This window comes from Leiobunum rupestre, chromosome 2, assembly GCF_980474605.1.
Source record: "Leiobunum rupestre chromosome 2, qqLeiRupe1.1.hap1, whole genome shotgun sequence".
In the NCBI taxonomy this organism is placed as follows: Eukaryota; Metazoa; Arthropoda; class Arachnida; order Opiliones; family Sclerosomatidae; genus Leiobunum; species Leiobunum rupestre.
In genome coordinates this window covers 89,585,219-89,601,279 of record NC_143385.1, presented here as the reverse complement: position 1 = coordinate 89,601,279, position 16,061 = coordinate 89,585,219, and the positions used below count along the sequence as shown (strand labels likewise).

Genomic DNA, 16,061 nt, shown 5'->3' with positions numbered 1-16,061 from the left:
AAATGTTAGTCCTGCTGAACTAGCTCTATAGTCTGTATGAAAAGTTTGGCCCGATTTGGGCCGATTTTATAGAACGCTCTATTGTACAGAAATATTTCGAGTGGTTTAAACATTGCGCAGATTTATTTTTTTAAATTTCGATGGATTCGCGTACATTAAAATGAGTTTTATGTAATTTTGGTTGAGCTAGTATGTCTATTGAGTCCCACCTAGCATTATGGCCCAAAACACGAAGGTGTTCGCTAAGGGGATAATTATTGTACGGGTTGTTTATATTTTTGTGCTCTTTAAGCCTTTGATGAAATGGGCGACGGCATTGCCCAATGTAATAATCGCCACATTCACAGGAGATTTTATAAATGATGGCCTTGTTGAGGAGGGCAGTTGGTTCTTTGTTATTACATAATAAAGCTGACAATTTGGGTGGTGGGAGATAAATAGGATCGAGACCTACTGATTTAAGATTTTTGGCTAGTTTTTGAGAGAAGCCAGGATAAAAGGGGATACATGCTGGGATGAAAGATTTTTTACGTTCTGAAACTACAGGAGCTAGAGTTGTTTGGAAACTGACGGTATTAGATAATTTTTTGGATATTTTTATTATTATGTGATCTATTTGGGATTCCGAAAAAGAATGATTTAAAGCTGTGGATTTATCTAATTTTAATTCGGAGGAAAGGAAGGAAGAATTGGAGGAAATGGTGAAAGCGCGGTGAATTAATGTTGATAGAGCACTTATTTTTTGGGAAGGATGGTGGCATGGCCATGGGTTCACTTTTAAGCCCATTATTATGTAATTCCTTTATGGAAAATTTTGAATTACTTGCCCTCAGTTCTGCCCCCAAAAAACCTAAATGTTTTTTCCGATTTTATGACGATACCTTTTGCGTTTGGCCCCATAGCTTAGCTTGTCTTTCTGAATTCCACAATCATTTAAACTCAATCAATCCAGCCATTCAATTTACCATAGAAACTGAACAAGACAGCAAACTGCCCTTCCTTGACATTTTTATACATAACAACCAGGCCACCCTCCAATTAGAAACATCAGTTTATCGTAAGCCTTGCAATGCCTTATCTTATTTACACTTGAAATCTTGCCACCATCCTTCCCAAAAAATAAGTGCTCTATCAACATTAATTCACCGCGCTTTCACCATTTCCTCCAATTCTTCCTTCCTTTCCTCCGAATTAAAATTAGATAAATCCACAGCTTTAAATCATTCTTTTTCGGAATCCCAAATAGATCACATAATAATAAAAATATCCAAAAAATTATCTAATACCGTCAGTTTCCAAACAACTCTAGCTCCTGTAGTTTCAGAACGTAAAAAATCTTTCATCCCAGCATGTATCCCCTTTTATCCTGGCTTCTCTCAAAAAATAGCCAAAAATCTTAAATCAGTAGGTATCGATCCTATTTATCTCCCACCACCCAAATTGTCAGCTTTATTATGTAATAACAAAGAACCAACTGCCCTCCTCAACAAGGCCATCATTTATAAAATCTCCTGTGAATGTGGCGATTATTACATTGGGCAATGCCGTCGCCCATTTCATCAAAGGCTTAAAGAGCACAAAAATATAAACAACCCGTACAATAATTATCCCCTTAGCGAACACCTTCGTATTTGGGCCATAATGCTAGGTGGGACTCAATAGACATACTAGCTCAACCAAAATTACATAAGTTAAGTTAGAAGAAACCACCTATGGACTATGAGAAGGATGATAAAATACGCGAAAAAGTAGATAAGTCCATAATTAAAAGGGATAATATAGCTAAATCCTAAACAAATTTGAAGAAAATTAAAAACTTACTAATAACTCGTACCGATAGGTCTTCGAGCAACGCGAAACTCGGATCAAATAGATCTTCGAGTAATAAACTAAATTAAAAATAAATAAAATAGCCAGAAATTCCAACGGTAGACCGGTTTCGTTCTATTTGGAACTCATCAGTACTGTGCGGGAAATCTGGCTGGCGACTATCAAATCGAAAAGAGAAACTAAGCCTAAACATTAAAAATTTCAAAACGCGTTGCGTAGAGCAACGGAAAGCCGAAAAGGGGGGAGTGTGGTGGAGAATAGTATCTACGATAAGTTAAGTTAGAAGAAACCACCTATGGACTATAAGAAGGATGATAAAATACGCGAAAAAGTAGATAAGTCCATAATTAAAAGGGATAATATAGCTAAATCCTAAACAAATTTGAAGAAAATTAAAAACTTACTAATAACTCGTACCGATAGGTCTTCGAGCAACGCGAAACTCGGATCAAATAGATCTTCGAGTAATAAACTAAATTAAAAATAAATAAATAAATTTGTTTAGGATTTAGCTATATTATCCCTTTTAATTATGGACTTATCTACTTTTTCGCGTATTTTATCAAAATTACATAAAACTCATTTTAATGTACGCGAATCCATCGAAATTTTAAAAAATAAATCTGCGCAATGTTTAAACCGTGACGATGGTCCCTTTAACTTATCCACGTTTTCTCCATTTTTTAAATGTTTTTATGGCCCTCACCCTCTCCCACACAACAAACCAATTCCTCCTCTTGCAGAATCCCCCATTCCGACAATAGTAGCCTCGCGCGCGAACGAAGATATCGAGCCCGTTGCTCATATAACCCTTCGACGGTCGACTCGCCTTCGAGAAAAAACGCTCGCGGCTAAAGAACAGTAGCCACTATAAAGCGCATAAAAAATTTTTCTTCCCAAAGTTTTACCATTATTCTGTCAGACTTGTAAAAATCCCTGAAGAAGGAGGAACAGTTCCTCCGAAACGTTGGATTTTTAAATAAATAAATTGTTAATTTTAAAACCGTTTTAAGTCTCTTTTCATTTAGACTCTAGAGGTTTAGTTTTACTTTTGGATTCGACAAAATGAGACTAGAATGCCGTGAAATTTAAATTTGCGAACAATGTTAGGCTAATCATGGAATTACAACCGTTTTTTCCGGAAAAATACGGAAAGTTTTCCGAGCGGGAAATTTCCTACTTACAACTCTAACTTGAACAGTAACCCAGGATTCGGTATGTTTAGTTAAAATAATTTTAAAACTACTATACTACTGTTGTATAATTAATTAAGCTTATTTATTTACAATAGTGGTTTTAAAAATATTTTATTTTACTTCAATCGTCATCTAAAAGTCCGACCTCGCTCAGCAAGTTTATTTTAAATATTTTGACTGATCATTCTATATTAGGATTAAAAATACGCGGGGATAACGAATTTTGAAATGGGCAAAAAAGCGGAGAAAACACCTTTAAAAGGTGGTTCTTTTCGCTACTAAAAATATTTAAAAAAAAGTAACCCGAGTAGAAACACTGGATCTGCCCCAACTTTATTTATTTTTAATTTCCAAGAAGAAGAAAATGATGTTCGCTTCTATTATTACCGACACTTTAAGTTGTAATTTTGGCGCGTTGAATAAGCCATATTACTGTTATTAAATAGTTAATTTCGTCTTTCCAGGGAGGCATTTTTCACATCTTTTTCGCTATGAATATTTAAATAGTTAATTTTTTAGAAGATAATTTCTAGAGAAAATAGCGCGCGAAAATATATAAAAAATTAAGTGATTTATTTATTATACGAGAAGTCAATAATACAACTCTTATGAGAGAAATACCCATCTTAATCATTAAAATCCCTTGGCAGGCTCGACGCCAAATAGAGGATATATACACCTTAAAGCAAGTGTCGGCTCTAGGTGCATTAGCTCTTTTTTCAACAGATGTCGCTAGCGTCGAAATCAAAACAAGATGCTGAAGCTACATTTTGGCCCAAAAGGCGGGACATAAAAGTATGCTTCGCGTTGATTGGCTCGTTTGTAAATTTGTCAATAACTTCAATTATAGTAATTGTTTACAATATATTTTATATGGGATATATAATTTAGGTTAACGTTCACTAAGTAGAGTAAAAGCGGTCTAAATATAATACTCTATAATGGCTCTCTGACGACTTTATTGTTTCGCTATTTTGAATTTTAGCTTCCGTTCCCATTAATAGATGGCTCCACGCTCTCCACGAAAGTCATTTTTTTCGAAGATTCGGATAGATCCATGGCCATCTCTAATAACAGGGGCCGTTTAATAATACAGGTGGCAATGATAGAGCCGACAGTTGCTTTAAAGGCTATTTGCCTAGTGATAAACCAGATTTTCCAGATGAAATAGTATTGGAAAATCAATATATGACGGTCTTTTTTTTCAAGCCTTTTTTGAAAAATCAACAGGAGCCTGCGAATACCATTAGCAAGATACGTGGATTAATAATTTTCTTTTAAGAGATATATATGATATTCTTCTGATTATTCATAATCATTTTAGTTAATTTAAAACAGGGTAGGTGGTTTTTTTGATTTTTTAAAAAAAATCAAAAAAAATCTGATTTTTTTATTTTTAATTAATTTCTAGGTTTTTGTCACTTTTTAAAAGCAATATATAAGCTTATTGATATAATTATTATTTTTGTATCAATAATATTCAATAGTAGACAGATTTATCATGTCAAAAAATATTTATTCCAATAAATAAGTATATTTGTATCACTGGAGTAACCTTGAGAAGTAAAACTAAACAGTGTGAAAATAAGGCACTACCACAGGCCAATCGCCAGTTTAAAAATTAGCTGGGCCAGTTTAAAAATTAAATGCCTGGGGTGTTAGTGGCCCTGGTGACCACTTAATTAATTCAAAGTTTTTCCCTTCAAGATTTATAGTTCTTTATTTAACACTCCAAAATTTTGAAATTCCCATAATAACTAACCTACTAAGCCTATGCTCTAGCACATATTGTCAAGAGTAGATAATTTGACCATACATTATGGAAGCCTGATTTTGAAGGTTGAAAATGGTAAGTGGCCAGTGGCCAGTTTTTTAATTAAACTATCTAGGCTCTACTGGCCACAGGTCCAGTTTAAAACAATTCTTTATTTCTCAGCCTGGGAGAAAAGTGTTATCGGTGTGATAGGTAATAGTGTAATATATTGACAAAATTGGTCTAAAATTTTATTATTTCAATAGTTAAACTTTCATTTATGGAAATTTAATACCTTTTAAACAATCTTTTATAGAAACAGATTTAAATCAACGATTTAAAAAAAATCATTTGATTAAAATCGCGATTTAAATCGCTGATTTAAATCAACTTGATTTAAATCAAACAACTATTGACGCCGTTAGAAATCTAATTCACGAGGTATTAAATGATAATAAGCATTATTATTTAGTAATTATCAAAAGAGATATTCGGAATTATGATCAACTTTATAATTACGTTATACACTCTTAAAAAAGGGTGATTTAATGGTATATTAAGGGTGTAATATCTGTAAAAAAACACTCTTTAATGTTAATTTAAACGATCTAAAGGGATTTTTATTGTCCCAAATTAAAAACTTGAAAAGGTGTATAAAGGGTGTTATATTACCCCGTAAATTGAGTGATTTAACATCTCGTAAGGGTGTAGCTCCCTTAAGGCAGTAGTTTAGTACCCTAAAAGGAGTATTTTAACACTTTAAAGGGAGTATTGTAGCACCCTGAAGGGAGTCGTTTGGTGCCCTAAAAGGAGTAGTCTTGTACCCTGAAGGGAATAGGTTTATACCACAAACTGTATAACAAAGTAACCAAAACGGAGGACCTAAGCCTCCCAAACAGTGTAAATAAACACCCTAGCAGGAAAACTGCTTTTTAATGTGTAGAATAACATCCTTTATAAACCTGTTAAGGTGTTAAATATGGGACAAGAAAATACACCTTTTGTTTTAAGAGTGTATATTAATTTAAAAATATGCTTAAAATACGTGACAAAATAATAAATTAACCAATTTCGTTTGATCATTTTCAATTACTATTATCATAAATATGTAAAACATAACTTTGGAGAGATGAAGCCATTTTAATAAACATCTCAGGCTCCCGCTGATCAAAACTATTACATTGGGGGTAAAGAAAAGTCCAAACGTCTGGATTCAATTCCTTTATAATTAATTTAATGCTGGGAGATTAAGTTTGCGAGTAAACTAATTTTAAATACTAATAATAAGCGGGATTTAATTAATGTTCCCAATTTGTGGGCTAACTTAAATTTTAATGTAATAATTTGACTTCGTAACAAAAAACTATTTTATTTTTACGAAAAAATGTTCTGCTCTGAAAGAGCTCCAAATGCGAAGTGAGGATGGAGTTCTTTTTTCTCTGTCCTCAAGAATACAAATTTAAAATCTCAACGGAACTTTTTGTCTATTCCCAACTGCCTTTCCTAAACTCCTTAAACTATGACATGCCTGAAGCAAAAAGCTTTCGGTCATAAAAGGAGAGATGACTTTCTCCGAAACCATTATCCAAGCGAGATAACCAACGCGCGGTGTATCAATCGTCCCGCGAAAGGTACGCCACTTTGACTTAATACAATAGTACCATGCCCGGACGGCCCGAGAAGTCGCGAAGCCTCTCCCGATATTCCCGAAACCCTTTCTTCAATTTCGCCAAGCACCTGTCAATAGTTTTACGACCAATTTATCATTTGGACAAGTTGGGGGTTCTTCTCATTTTGTTATACCTACATTTTATACAATTTTAAAGAAGTAATATCTTTTTCTTCTAAAAAAAGATTTAATTATTAAATGTTTGAATTTTACCTTTATTTTAATTTTAATTTTAAGAAATTTTAGTTAATATTTAGTACACTTTTTAACACTCCCCCCGAAATACTGCAATAGTATTTCAATAGTTCAGTTGCGCTATTTAATTGTTTTTATCATTTTTGATTTCAAGCGCGTAGAGCAATTGTACTGGCCTGATTATCTCGCTACGGTTCGCCATTCTTAATTGACATTTCCGCACCTTTTTGTCGCGGCCGTAAAAGATTTTAGTGACTACACCGAGTTTCCATACCTGTTTAGGTAGTTTAATCTCATGAACAAGCATGACGTCACCAATTTCAATTAATCTATTTTCCTTTACGGTCGCGGCGTGATGGGCCGATCTTAGCTCCATCAAGTACTCGTGTCGAAATCGTTTCCAAAGGTTTTGAATTAATTGTTGTCGGTATTTTAAACGTTTAGTTAATTCGACACGAGTAGCTGGTAATTTGTCATTTGGAAATTTCTGAGAAGGGAGGCAGGTAATTCTTTTCCCAATCAAGAATTCAGCAGGTGTGAGAGGGATGGGTTCGTTTATATCGTTATAGACGTAGGTTAAGGGTCTGGAGTTGATCACTGCCTCAGTTTAGGCTAGTGTCGTCTCCATTTCCTCGTATGTTAATGAGGCTCTACTTAATACTTTTTTTAAAGTGGTTTTGGTAGAGCGTACTAATCGCTCCCACCAACCCCCCCACCAAGCTGCACGTTCGGCTATAAATTTCCACGTAATGCCATTCACTCCAAAATGTTGTTTTAGTTCTGCGCTATCTAAGCATTTCCAAATTAATTTTAAGTCCTTGTTCGCTTTGTGAAATGTTTTTGCATTGTCGGTATAGACTACCGATGGAATGCCCCTTCTCGCTACTACTCTACGGAATGCCAAGAGAAACTCTTCCGTTCTTAACGATGATACTAATTCTAAATGAATAGCCCTAGTGACTGCGCATGTCACGAGGAAAATGTAGGCTTTTTCTGGCGGGCCATTAGTTTTGCGTATGAATAATGGTCCCGCGAAATCTATTCCAATAATTTCAAACGGTTTCGATTCTCTCATTCGATCCGCAGGAAGAGGAGCTACTGGTGCTACGCGAGGCTTTGCTTTTATTTTTCTGCACTTTATGCAACTGCTAATTACGTTTTTTGCTAATTGCCTACCAGAAACAATCCAGAATTTTTCTCTGGTTTGCGTAATAGTTTCTTGCACTCCTCCGTGCAGTGTTTTCAGGTGGCTTCTCATTAAGATTAATTCGGAGAAGCGATTGGTTTTTGCCATAATTATAGGATGCTTTTCGCCATAAGTTAGCTCTGATTCTGTCAAACGGCCTCCTACTCTTAATACTCCTTCTTCGTCGAGCTGAGGGTGCAAAGTTGCAATCTTTGATGTAGCTAAAATTGTCTTTTTTAATTGTAAATCACTAATTTCTCTTTTAAAATCTTCTAATTGTGTTGCTTTAATCCAAATAGTCTCAGCTTTATTTAATTCCGCAGCTGTCGGTGGCATAATTTTATGACCCCATTTTGTGTGTAAAATATTGGCGTTTTGTCCATCGGTTACTACTTCCTTATTTTTACCGAAAGCTCGCAATACGTATACCGTGATTCTAATCGCCTTGTCTAATGAATAATATATGTTCAAATCTAGAATGTTGACTATACTGATTTTAGTTTCGCATTCTTCTACCAGGACTACCTTTTTTCTCTCCACCCCGACTTCGACGGGTACTCTCCTTTCTTCGAATCTTTTCTCGGGCCACTGCGATTTCGGCTTTTTTAGCCAAACGGGCCCCTCCCAAAATAGCTTACACGCTGAGAGTTCTTCGGCGCTTGTTCCCCTTGAGGGCAAATCTGCTGGATTTTCGGCTCCCGAGCAGTGGCTCCAATTTTGAGGGTCGGTTATCTTTTGAATTTCGGCGGTTCGATTGGAAACGAAAGGCTTCCATTCTTTAGATGAGCCCTTTATCCAATGCATAGCAATTGATGAATCGGTCCATAAAAAGGCGGCGATGCCGGTTTTATAGAAATTGTCCCTTACGTAATTAATGAGTCTCGCTCCTAGCAAGCATCCTAACAGCTCCAGCCTTGGCAATGTAATTGGTTTGATGGGAGCCACCTTTGCCTTGGAAACCACGAAAGATACTCCAATAATTCCAGATTTTGTTACGTAACGAACGTAAACAATGGATGCGTATGCCTTAGTGCTCGCATCGGAGAAACTGTGTAATTCAAATTCGCTAATTTCGTCTTCTGGGCAATGGAAAATGCAACGCGGCAATTTAATTCTTCTAATTTGGGGTAGTTCTCTTCTCCATTTGGTAAATAACTCTCCCACGTCTGGAGGAAGTTCGTCGTCCCATTTTAACCCACGTTCCCATAACATTTGAAATATAATTTTAGCTCTAATTGTAATCGGAGATAGCATTCCCATCGGATCGAAAATCTGCGCTACTACACTTAAAACTTGCCTTTTAGTATTTTTCATTTCCGACATCATCGCGATCAAATTTGATAGATCGAAAGAAAACAGATCCGCTTTCGCGTTCCATCTCAAGCCCAGTACCTTTAAATTTTCGCGGTTGGTACCGCTTTCAAATAATGTAATTTCACCCGCTTCTTGTCTTTTATTTCCCCAAATTTTTCTCAATTCGTCCGAGTTGGTTTCCCACTTTCGGAATCTCATGCTGGCTTTATTCATGATTTCGGTAACTCCAGCGGAGAGTTCAAACGCTTTTTTTACGTCGCTGGCTCCGCTCACCAAATCGTCATAATATAGATCTCTATTTAGAGCGCTTACCGCTGAACTGTGGCTTCCCTCGTATTGCTTTATGTGATATTTGATCGTGGCTGCTAATAAATAGGGGCTCGCTGTAACTCCGAAAGGAACTCTTGCCATTCGCAATATTTGGTAATCCTCCTCTTTAATTTTTCCATTTAAATCCTCCTTTACCCAAAGAAATTTCACCGAGTCCCGTTCTTCTTCCACTAGACCGACTTGTAAGAAAGCCTTTTCAATATCTGCCATAATGGCTACTTGGTGGTTTCGGAATCTTAGTAATAAAAGCAATAAGTCTGGGTTTAGATTGGGGCCAGAACTCATACAGTTGTTAAGCGACGGAGATCCGTATTGACTCGCTGATCCGTCCATTACTACGCGTAATTTTGTAGTTGCGCTAATTTCTCTCTTCACACCTTGGTGCGGTAAATAGAACGCTCCAGGTGTATCTTCCTTTTCTCTCGGGACAACTTCCACGATACCAAGAGCTAATTGATCGTCAATTATCTTTTTGTACTCCGATAAATATTTAGGATCTTTATGGAATTTCTTCAGAAGAGGTTTGAATCTTTTTAAGGCGAGGGTTAGATTGTTAGGCAGAACAGTTTTATCCACGTTCCATGGGAATTTTACGTAATACCTTCCCTCCCTGAATTCGATTTCTTCATTGAATTTTTTGATTACTTCTTCGTGGGTTGGCGCTAAATTTTGTTCCTCGCTTTTAATCCCTAATGATTCCAATTCCCAGAAACTTTTCATAATTTTATTAATCTCTCCTTCTTCTACTCCAGTAATCATTGCCGTGACGCTAAAATTTTGCGCACTTGAGTTTTTACCCCTTTGTGGACCCTGAATCACCCATCCAAACAAGGTATCCAGAGCTACAAATCTTCCGTACCTTTCTATACCTTTTACTACGTTCCAATAGTAATCTTCTCCAACTAATACGCTAATACTGGAAATATTTTTATTGGCTAAACTTGGTTCGTCTGCCATTTCTCGGCCCTTCTCTTTCATAATTTCTTCCATTTTTCCGCAATGTTTGGTAGTCGTTAAATTACACAAGAAAGGTACTTCCATAGCTATAATTTCAATTTTTAATCCTGGATAACGTTTGTTCTGAAGGGTTACTCTAACTACGCGCCTCCGCATTTCCTTCGGAAATTCGTTGCCAAAGTTATTTACTGTCAATCCTAATTCTTCAACTACGGGCAAATTCATTCTTCTAGAGTATTCTTCTTTTACGAAGCTAACTTCACTACCCGCGTCGAAAAGACATCTTACTTCTTCTTCCAATACTTCTGAAGTTACGGGGTTTTCAATCTTAATCATAGCGGTTTGAAGTAGAGTTTTCCGCGCGCTGATCAGGCCTTGCCCGGTGGATGTCGAGTTTACGTCTACCTTTTCCTTGGGGGCCGTTTCATCAGATTCTTTTTTCGTTTTGTTCGCTTCGTTTAATTCGCATATAGCAAAGTTATGTTTCACTCCACATGCTCGGCATGCCATTATTCTTGCATGGCAGCTTTTGCTATCGTGCCCTAATCTCAAACATTTAAAACATCTTCGATTTTCTCTAATGAATTTTCTTTTTTGCTCTAATGTTAATTTTACGCAATGAAAAGTAGCGTGTACGGTATTATCGCAGAATATACAGTATATTTTACTGGCCGTGGCCCTTTCTACATTAGTAGCTAGGGAGTAAGCCGAGGGAGTATAAGTTTTATTTTTATCTATTTTTCCAGGAAACCGCTTTGACCTATCTTGGGAAGAGGCTCCTTCTCGTTTATCGTTTTCCGTGGGCGCGCTTAATAATTTTGATCTTTCTCGACTTTGCAAATCCTTCCTCAGGAACTCGATTAAATTATGGACGTCCCAATCTTGGTCGGTATCGCGTTCTTTACTAAATTCTAGGCGAATATCTTCGGGTAAACTTCGCAGCAGGGCAGGGCATAAAAAACTACCATTGGAGTGAATGTTTTGTCCTAATGATTTTAAACTTCTAATATTAAGTTCGACTGTGTCGAATAATTTTCGCAAGGCCTTGAGATCGCTAGACTTTCGAACGGGCTCTATGCTTAAAAGCTTATTCATGTGGGTGTGAATGACTAAATCCCTACGACCGAATCGATTTTTTAATATTGATACAACTTCGTCGTAAGTGTCATCCGAAGCGTATATGCCAGAAATTACTGATTTTGCCTCCCCCTCTAAATACATTTCCAAATAACTAAATTTGTCTACCTTGTCCAGGTCCTGCGAGTCCACAGCGACGGTGAATTGGTTCCAAAAACTATGAAATTTGGTGATATCTCCATCGAACTTCTGTATAGCAAGCTTAGGCAGTTTGGTATGAGATTTCCTCGAAACACTACCCGCAGAGTTATTATTGTTAATATGCCCGTGAATACTAGCTCCCGACGCTTCCGATAATATGTCCGTTACGCTGGACGATCCTCCTCGCGCGGCTTTAATTCTTCTACCGATCTTTAATTTGCTCGCGAATATTTCCTCCTTGTAACGCTCTTTATTCAACGTCTCGGTTTCCAATGTTTTCTCGTCGTCCGTCAATGCCTCAGCATCCCTTTCCGATAGGCGATGATCCTCTTCCTTTTTAATTAATATGGATAGCGCATCTTCTAATGTCTCGATGTCTATCAAATCATCGCTTAAATAATCCGCAACTACCTTCAAATAATTTGTAATTGTCGTTCTCATGGTTTTCCTTATAGCTTTAGCTCTTAGATATCTTTCATTTTTTCCTTTGGCGTTTTCCGCGGCCTTCGCTGTGGCATCAGCTATGGCTCTGGCTACATCTGTTTCCGCCTCCATCTTCTTAATATTAATATTCGATATCTTTTTTCTTGTAATACTACCGCTGTCTGTTCATTCACAACTCAACCAGTCCCGGGTTTCGGCACCATAAAGAAAAGTCCAAACGTCTGGATTCAATTCCTTTATAATTAATTTAATGCTGGGAGATTAAGTTTGCGAGTAAACTAATTTTAAATACTAATAATAAGCGGGATTTAATTAATGTTCCCAATTTGTGGGCTAACTTAAATTTTAATGTAATAATTTGACTTCGTAACAAAAAACTATTTTATTTTTACGAAAAAATGTTCTGCTCTGAAAGAGCTCCAAATGCGAAGTGAGGATGGAGTTCTTTTTTCTCTGTCCTCAAGAATACAAATTTAAAATCTCAACGGAACTTTTTGTCTATTCCCAACTGCCTTTCCTAAACTCCTTAAACTATGACATGCCTGAAGCAAAAAGCTTTCGGTCATAAAAGGAGAGATGACTTTCTCCGAAACCATTATCCAAGCGAGATAACCAACGCGCGGTGTATCAATCGTCCCGCGAAAGGTACGCCACTTTGACTTAATACAATAGTACCATGCCCGGACGGCCCGAGAAGTCGCGAAGCCTCTCCCGATATTCCCGAAACCCTTTCTTCAATTTCGCCAAGCACCTGTCAATAGTTTTACGACCAATTTATCATTTGGACAAGTTGGGGGTTCTTCTCATTTTGTTATACCTACATTTTATACAATTTTAAAGAAGTAATATCTTTTTCTTCTAAAAAAAGATTTAATTATTAAATGTTTGAATTTTACCTTTATTTTAATTTTAATTTTAAGAAATTTTAGTTAATATTTAGTACACTTTTTAACAGGGGGAAAAATGGTTTTCATACAGGGTGTCTTTATTTGATCGGCCCAGGTATTTTTCTCAAAATCTATTCTTTCTAGAAATGTAAAATTTTCAGTATGTGCCAATCCCATTAAAGGTTTTAGAGTATGCTCTACAACTTGCTTATTGACACATTTCGTCTACCACGTAGCGTTCAAAAACTAACACTTCTAAAACCATGAAAAATTTCACTAATTTTCAGAAATTTACAAACAACAACGATCTCTCGCGAGAGAGTAAATACTGAAAATTTCACATTTCTAGAAAGTATAGTTTTTGAGAAAAATGCCTGGGCCGATCTAAATATTCAGAGTTTAATTTTTAAATTTTACATCGTAAGTCGCGGTAAATTTTGAGCCATGATGCAATTTAAAAGTAAACCGAACCTGCTAAGGCACATGTTTCACATTATCGGTTTAAATAGATAACTTCCACTTTAGAAGAGGAAAACGAAATTGTGTTTCAACGTAACGAAAGGCGAGAAATTTGAAACATATTTGAAATCTTACCTGACTACGATTGACAGATCCCCAGTTCTTGAAATGTCTTCCTCTCAGAATTCCGAGGAAGAAACTAAGGCCGAATAGAAGAAAGTTTTCTCCTTTTATACCAACGAAAGACCCTATTAAACTCGGTTCAATATTTAATATGGAATAGTATATTTAGAAATAATTTCGTTCGCACGTGTGGCCAAATTTTCCGAGTTATTGGGGGAGTATTTTAAATATTAAAGTTAAGTTTCCGAGCGCTTACACTTTAATTAGAATAAATGCGACGATCGGACATGATACGACCAAATCGAGGAACTCGAAATTCCCAGCTGAATATGTCACAATCTCGCGACGAATCTTAGAAACATTTTTAATAGAACGGCCGAATCGAAGTTTAATTGGGAATTTATATTTTCCGCTCGCGCAATCTCAACTTCAACCTCTCTGAACGAAAAGACGCCGGACACGTTCGACGCCGTCAGCCAACGTCTGAGAAAAGGGACAACCCTGAAGAGCGGGGCTCGTTCCTGTCCCAAACCTGAGAAGGAGAATTGCCTCAAGTGATTCCGGATCTCGTGTTTGAAGAGAGATAGCTTTCGAGCGTGAGGTTATCCTCTCGCTGAATAGAGGCCATTGTCGACTTTGAACCGAGAAAGCTTCCAACAGTAGAAGGTAATTAGTAATTCCAATCAAGTATTGGATACTTTCGCCATACGACTACCGGACAAACTTCGCATTTGTAACTCTGCCCCTCCAGAGGGCGGTCTCGTTTAAAGTAAAGATTTGATTTGGCTGCAATGGGGACATTTCGGTTAATTCAAGGTCTTTCACCAAAAGAATGGAATTGGAATGTTTTTTTTTAATTTAGGGCAAATTAAAAGGAGACACCGGCATTTTAATTTAACCAGTTTCACTCGATTAGATCGAGAGGCACGAGATTGTAGAATCCGCTGCATTAACTTCCATAACACCGGCGTTTGAATTCGACCTGTTTCACGCGCTTGTTTCCAGAATATGATTGGTCGTATCTTCTACCACGTGCTAAATTCTGGCCGAATTTTTTCAAACGCTGTTGTGGTCCTTTAAATAAAAGAAACGTTTCAAATTTATTACGTTTCCATTGAAAAAATAAATAAATTAATTGATCGAATCTGCTATTGAGGTGTATAACTGATTGGCTAGCGCGCTGCTGTGCAATTTTCTAATTTCGAAGATCGTCAATTTTAAGGTCGAGATAACCATTTTATAATTTATAGTAGTTATATTTTATTATACAATTTTATTATTTTGTCGTTTTAAAGTTCATAATCGCCATTTGGGCACCACTGGGCTAGGGTCATTTCTACAACAATGTTTATTACCTATCATTAACACCAAATCCCATTCGACCGAATTCATCTTTACGATATATGAGACATAAAGCCCAGACATTTTAAGGGTTAGCTTTTCTTAAGCTTTCTTTGTAAAATAAGAAAAACGTTGTACAAACATTTCCAACGGTAAATTTATATTTGCGATTTGGGTACATTTGTTCGGATTTCATTCGTTCGAACGGTGGTACAAATGTCCGAATGCCGGAAAACAGGATCGTATGTTCGAAAAATTTATCACAACTTTTGTTGGTGATTTAGTCGTTCAATTTATGTTAACTTTACTGGCGAATTTCATTTGTTCGAATAATCGTTTTTCCGTTTTTTCGAACATTAGGAATTGTTTTTTTTTTAAATATTGTTAATATAAGAAAATAGTAACATTAACGTGAACCTAACCTACCCTAAAATATCCACAACATTCAACGCAATTCCCACTTACTATATCGGCCAAAGGAAAAATGGACATAATAGGATAAATACTAATTTAGCGACAGAATTCGGACAAGTGATGCTACCGATTCGGACGAATGAAACAAACAAGTTGTCCAATTCGAACATTTGAAACATTGTTTATTTCGGTGGTTCGGACGAATGAAATTCGAACATTTGTTCCACCGGTCGGACGATGGAAAGTCGAAAAAATGTACCTACCCCAAATTTGCAGAGGTATTGAATAATAAAAAATAATTAGTGTTTTAATAAAATAAAATCGTTAAATATATAGAGCTTGGACTAAAAGACCGGCTTGTCTATCGTGTCTTTTTGTAATGCAATTGCTATTGAGTTGTCTCCTCAAATTTCAATTTTAATTTTTGGCGGACAGTCAATAAAGAATTGAAATACTTTCAATACAGCAGGAGACCAAAAGAAAACTACAGGAAATTTTATCAAGCGTATTCTATATTCAAATTTAAAAATCGAATTAACCTAACCTTAAAGCTAACCTAACAAAAGCGTTCACACTATCTCTTGAAACCAGTTTCGATAGCTAGCTTCTCACAATTTCATTGATCAAAACTGGCATGCAAACCGACTTAAACTGGGATTTAAACTCAAGTTTGACCGTGATTATC

The 16,061-nt window shown here is 36.4% G+C and overlaps 2 protein-coding genes across 2 annotated transcripts in view; both read right to left on the bottom strand.

The window, feature by feature from the left end:
- Positions 1–13,723, bottom strand: part of LOC149960300 (uncharacterized) — a 29,099-nt gene extending 15,376 nt beyond the window's left edge. The window contains exon 1 of the mRNA XM_090165218.1: positions 13,634–13,723. The gene's annotated coding sequence lies outside the window, so the exon portion shown is untranslated. The remainder of the gene's footprint in view (positions 1–13,633) is intronic.
- Positions 7,251–12,263, bottom strand: LOC149960301 (uncharacterized). The gene has a single exon (XM_090167437.1). It carries the CDS (start codon positions 12,261–12,263, stop codon positions 7,251–7,253), a length of 5,013 nt encoding a protein of 1,670 aa, XP_090023563.1.
- Positions 13,724–16,061: the final 2,338 nt, after the last annotated feature.